We start from the raw sequence: 6,418 nt of genomic DNA, 5'->3' as shown, positions 1-6,418 counted from the left end.
AGAGTAAGACTCTGTCTCAAAAAAAAAAAAAAAAAAGGCTCTTACAAATAAATACTAAAAGGATGATCACCCCAAAGAAAAGAAATAGGTTATATCAACTAGGAATTCACACACAAAAAACATATAACAGACTATCACTAGTAATGAAAGATACACAAACCCAAATAATAAGGAGGAATTGTTCAGGCTGAAGAATTCCTTTCAGTTAACTTTGATGTGATGATGGCACAGACCTATATTATTAGATAGGATACAATGTCCATGACATAGCAAATAAAATAAACAAGATACTAAAAGGGTATCCAGCATGATACTTTTTTTAAAATTTTTTAATTTTTTTAAGACTAGTCAAGTGTAGTAGTGGGAAGCATGATACTATTTCTAAAAACCCGAAAAATACTGATGTACACCAAAAAACACTATAAGGATATTCTTCAAATGGTTTCAAAATGGTTCTCTCTCTAGTTTTTATTTTCTTCACACTTTTCCACATTTTCTTAGGTTTTGGCCAAGAACACATCATCTTTTCATAATCAGAAACTGACAGTTATTTCCACTTTGGGGGGAAAATGGGATTTGTTTTTTCTTACACAGTCCCAGCTCTCCATTTCCACACGTACAACAGGGATCCTCTGCTCGCCAAGTTGTTAGCAAGTTGTTAGCATGCTCATGCTCTGCCGAACGGCATAACTGAGAGACCAGATCACTTTCATAGTTTCACCAAGGACAAACATCTTCTCTTAGCCATCACACCAAAGTCCTACTGAGCAGTTCAGCACTACAGGGAAGGGACCGGTCCCCGTAGTATTGTTTTGGGTCACCCTTTGGGCAGGGATCTAATAGTGGCATCACTGCAGAATATCAGATTCGTCTTACGCACACTTTTGTCAGTCACTAGAAAGGTGAGTCAGTAACAGAGTATCAGGGTTTCCAGATTGTATTCTACTGACGTCCCAGTCTTGCTTTTCGTGTGTTTCATTCAGCAGGGCACAGAGACTTACACAAGGCACCACTGATAACCTTATGACTTAAATGCTCCTTGTGACTTTGTTGCCAAAGGAAGCCCTGAAAGTGTTGGCTGCCCTTTTAGGAAAGTGCTTCAGAGAAAATTTTCATTTGCTGAATATTTTTGGTTTTGGGGGCAGGTTTTAGATTCATAATTTTCACAAGGTACAAATGATGCAGTACATATTCCCTGGCCACAGTAATATTCCCTGGCCTAAAGCCAGGGAATTCTATATACCAGTTCCTCAAAATATTTTTGTGGCAAACTTAAAAGGAACTTAGAATTCTGGTTCTGCACAAAATGGAGTATACACATTACTCCCTATCCCTCCAACTGAGTACAGTTAAAAACCCTAGACATTATATATATGTTAAAAAAAATAATAATTGCTGTGAGCTAGGCTGATGCCATGGCACTCTAGCCTGGGCAACAGAGTGAGACTCTGTCTCAAAAAAAAAAATAAGACTCTGAAAGGCAGAGAGAAGAGATCAGCTAAGAATACCGGAAATCAAGGAACAATATGACAGTAAGTTACCTGAGGTTTCTTTTTGTCTCCTATATAACTTAGATTGGGTATTGAAGAAGCCCTCAACCTATAAACACTAATGGGCAAAGACCAAAAAGCCTCAAGAAGAACCTGCTCTCTTGCCAAAGGGCTGGGAAAGAGACAGCCTAGCAAGATAGAAAACTTTTTGACAATAAACACCTTATTCCAGCAAAACACCAGAGAAAAAACCCATGTACTCCCCGGTCTCCAAACCTCTGTCAGAAAAAGCTGAGTGGGGAACCAGATTTCTACCCTGACCTGGCAATAATGAAGTATCCCCCTGTGCCCTGCTGTGACAGTGTAAGAGAATGCCAAGTGGGGAGCCTGGACTTTCACCACTGCCCAACAGTAATAAGGTATCTGTTACGGTTTGAATGTTTGTCCCTTTCAAAACTCATGTTGAGGCCAGCTGCAATGGCTCATGCCTATAATCCTAGCACTTTGGGAGGCCAAGGTGGAGGATCACTTGAGGCCAGGAGTTCGAGACCAGCCTGAGCAACACGGCAAGACCTCATCTCTACCAAAAATAAAAAAATTAGCCAGGCATCAGGGCATGTGCCTGTTGTCCCAGCTACTTGGAAGGCTGAGGTGGGAGGATCATTTGAGCCTAGGAGTTTGAGGTTGCAGTGAGCTATGATGATGCCACTATACTCTACCTAGGGCAACAGAGCAAGACTCTGTCTCAAAAAAATACATTAATTAATAAATAATAACAACAACAAAAATCTATATAAAGAGATATACTCAAAGACACTATAGATAAATCAAAATGGAATTCTAAATAATACTCATGTAATCCAAGGGAAAGCAGGAAAAATAAAAGAGGAATAAAAAGCAGGAAAAGTAAACAATAAAATGGCAGATTTAAGCTTTTATCTATCAATAATTACACTAAATGTAAATGAACTAAATAACCATGAAAAGACGGAGTTGGCAGAATTCATTTAAAAAACACATGAACTAAACATATGTAACCTAAACATCTGTACCCCCATAATATGCTGAAATAAAAAAAAAAAAACATATGAACTATATGCTGTCTATAAGAAACTTCAAAAATGATAAAGGTAGGCTGAAAGTAAAAAGATGGAAAAATGCAAACAATAATCAATGGAAAGCAGGAATGGCTATATTAATATCTGAAAAAGTAAACTTCAAAGCAAAGAAAATTACCAGAGCTTAAGTACATTATATAATGACAAAGTGTCAAATTACCAAGAACATGTATTAGCAATCTTAAATATGTAGGCCTTCAGAATACAAGAAGCAAAAACTAACAGATCTGAAAGAAGAAATACACAAATCACAATTACATTTGGATATTTCAAGAAATCCTCCCCCAATAATCGAACTACTAGACAGAAAAATCAGCAAGGATAGAGAAGAACGTAATACTTTAACCAACGAAAGGCAGCTTAGCAACTTATACATCATACATGGAATGTGGCCTTCTTTAATGATCTGTTAACATAACACATAACCCTCCATTTTCTTTTAATTACAGAGTGACACATGTTAAGTCAGAAAAAAAAATACTGATGTTTACAAAGTAAAAACTAAAATGCCCCTGTCAACCTGCCATCACTCCCCTGAGATGACCACTCCCCAGAATGTGTATTCTTTGAAATCTTTTTGACGTATATGTAAACATACGTGGTTTTCTTTAATTTTATAAAAAATGAGAATATTTGGCACACTATCTCCAACTTGCTTTTTTACAACACAATGACATATACTAACATCCTTCCTAATTGGTCATATATAGTTCATATGAAGTATTAATAAAAATGTTCTCAGAAAACAGCATGTTCTTTGATAATGTAAATTCCTTGCAGTTATAAAAGCCTATTATACTCAGTACCTAGAAATATAATGGCCATCAGATTAATGTTAAACAACACAAAAAAACTCTCCTAGAGCAAGAAGATAGCAAGACAGAATTGAAAGTGCTCTGTAAACAATAAAGGGTGTAAAAACATAAGTAGTATCACAATTACATTTTCTAATTTGTTTTCAAAGTGAACACTATAACCTAGCTGGCATCATTAGATAAATAAAAATATTAGTATTCTACCATTAGATGCAAAATAATGGGATAGCTCATTATGTTACTACAAGTATTTGTTTCCAAGAGTAAAATACTCACAGCTGTTTCTCCTTTTGGGATATTTGTTTCTGTAGACTGTCAGATTTACTCAGACATTCCTGCAGATATTTCTCGTCCTCATCTTCAGCTTCCATTTGCGCCTTCTCTGTTTGCTGCAATCTGGTGTAATTCAAATCAACTTTGGGTAAAACTGAGGCTAGAACTAGGGTGTAAAAGGGTGAAGAAGACAAATAAAAGAAAAATGGGGAAATAGAAACATTTCTAAATGAAAACAAAGTTTGGGAGAAAACTCACAAACTCAAACGTGAAAGAGCCACACAATGTCTAGAAATTGTTTTGTGGGTTTTTTTCAACATAACATATAATATGCCCAGAATACTATCTTCAAATTTGTTTTATTTCTTGTTCATAATTAACAATGCAAAGCAATACAGCCTTTACCACTTATGTAGAGCATAATGAATCAAATTTCAAAGTATAATAGGTATATTACTGCCTTTTTAGAAAACCATGAAAAGCCTAGTACTTATGTCTACACTAGGTGAAGAAGCCTTATGCTAGGATGTATATGCCAGGAATCAAGTGTGCTACAAGGCCAAGAGCAAAGACCTGCAATTACTTCAAATGATAATCAAGTTCTTCCTATAGAGTCTTTACTGAATTATACCAAAGCTCTATGTGTGTGTGTTTGTGTGTGTGTGTGTGTGTGTGTGTGCGCGTGTGTATGCAAGTGCATATATTTTTTTTAAGATTCAAAAAGAACTTAGTGCTAGTTAGCATCATTCTCTATAGATCATTTTGGTTCCTCACCATTGAATTAAAAAATAGCTCAAATGTGATTTTTGTTTTTCCTATTTTTATTTGTAAGTCATTGCTTTTCCCTGTGCTTAGCTCCACTCCCTGCCTTCCTTTGGCCATCTAGGACTTCTTAGATTTAACCTCAATATTTTTATAAGAAAATATCTCCCAAGATTCAAGGGCCATTAACTCCTTGTAGGGAATTACAAGAGAAATTTCTGTTCAACTAACCAAAAAAAAAACCCTGCCTCTTCCTTTCTTTCTTAAAACCGTATCAGTTAGGCAACCCTTACATATTTCAGGAATATAAGTGCTTCCAAGGAAAGGAGAGTAACATTTAAGTTATCTCTAAATCTAAATTAAAATATTAAGATGGCAGGGGTAGACCCAAGCTTTTCTCTAAGGTTACAGAAAGTAAAATAAAAGTCAGAGTGAGGTAGGCCTTGAAGTTGTGCTATCACAGAAGAGTGCTAGGGAAAACTGGAAAATTGAGATGCTAAAGCACAGGATCATGTCCAATCTGGTTTACAAACTATTTTAAAGCATATTAAAAAATCAGTAAGGGCGCCATTAGGCAAGGAGTGGGCCAATGGGAAAAAATATCTGTGCCAACACATGGTGAAACCAAAAGTTAACTTATTTTAAAACAATTTTTATATTTTCCATCAAAAAGTAGCTAAAAAGATAAAACTACATTTGAAAATCCTGACCCCCAAAGGGTCAATACTCAAATCAGCCTTTGTGCACAAGGTTTAAGGAATGTATTTTTGTAAATCCAAGTGCACCCACTCTGTTTTATGGCAGTGTATATTACCACAGCAGCTGACCAAAAATGTACAGGGCTCCTAATACCCTTTTAGAATACTTAATAGCATAAATTATTTTCTATTTAATATATTATAAAATTGTTGATTCTCTTTTAGTCTGTTTAAATACAAGTTGTTTTCAGAAAGATATATCTTTGACCAGCTTGTACTGGTCCTGAGTGTCACTGCTGGCACATTTCACCAATGACATTGCAATTGTCCTAGTTTGAGTTAACAAATCGTTGTCACTTCAAAATGGAATGGACAGAAATCAAAGACAGAAAAAGGTAATAAAGATGTCCAAAATGTAGAAATGGGGATAAAGAAAACAGAAAAGAAAAAAGAAGAAAGAGGATGTCAATAAAAGAATATTCATGTCAATAGAGCATTAATAGTTATGTTTTTCATAAGTAGATTCAAAGAAAGCAATGATTAGACATATGTTGACACCAACATGACAGGGCAATGGAAATACATTACATTTTCCAACAATAAAAGTGAAAAATGCCAATATAAAACAATTCAATTTAAACAAAATCATATCTTTGGTCTGGTTGAGGGTCCTAGCTCAAAAAAACAAAACTAAAGCACCAATTCACAAAGCTTGATTTTAGATAAAGAGATGGTGAATGGCAAAGAATATGGCAATTAATATGCATGGAAATCAATCATGGATAATCCCACCATGGATTTTGTTTGCTTTTAATTCTTCTGAGGTTTTTGTTTGTGTATTTGTTTTATGTAATAGATTGAACCACATGAAATTGCTGATATTAGGCCTTTAAAAAAAATCTACAAAATGGCAACTTCAAATGAATCAGCCTAATATAAAGCAACTTGATTCCATGCAACAACCAAAACAAAAAGGCAAAATCCTGCTGGGCTTAAACAAAAAACATGTCCTAATCTATATCTTCCTAATGGATTTTTTTGTGGCAGGTGTCAGAGTTGAATAAAAAAAAGAGGGGGAAAGAAAAGAAAAAAGGAAACTAAGACTGGAAATGCTGTACCTTTGTTCCAGCTGCCTCATGGCTGCAGTAATTTTATTCGTTTTTTCTTCTAGTCGGGCAATTATTTCATTTTTTTCTTTCAAGCCATCTTCAGAACCCTATTTATAAAAACAAAGCTATAGTGGTTTTGATTTTTTTTTTGAC

General features: G+C 35.2%; 1 protein-coding gene across 1 annotated transcript in view; it reads right to left on the bottom strand.

The window, feature by feature from the left end:
• RUFY2 (RUN and FYVE domain containing 2) overlaps positions 1 to 6,418 on the bottom strand; it is a 46,826-nt gene that overhangs the window by 13,270 nt on the left and 27,138 nt on the right. The window contains exons 10-11 of the mRNA XM_012658545.1: positions 6,275 to 6,372; positions 3,700 to 3,819 (exon numbers count right to left, since the gene is read on the bottom strand). Of these exons, the coding sequence (XP_012513999.1) occupies positions 3,700 to 3,819; positions 6,275 to 6,372 (218 nt within the window). The remainder of the gene's footprint in view (positions 1 to 3,699; positions 3,820 to 6,274; positions 6,373 to 6,418) is intronic.

The sequence above is a fragment of the Propithecus coquereli genome, unplaced genomic scaffold (assembly GCF_000956105.1).
Source record: "Propithecus coquereli isolate 6110/MARCELLA unplaced genomic scaffold, Pcoq_1.0 Scaffold117, whole genome shotgun sequence".
Classification (NCBI taxonomy): Eukaryota; Metazoa; Chordata; class Mammalia; order Primates; family Indriidae; genus Propithecus; species Propithecus coquereli.
This window is presented reverse-complemented; position numbering and strand designations above follow the sequence as displayed.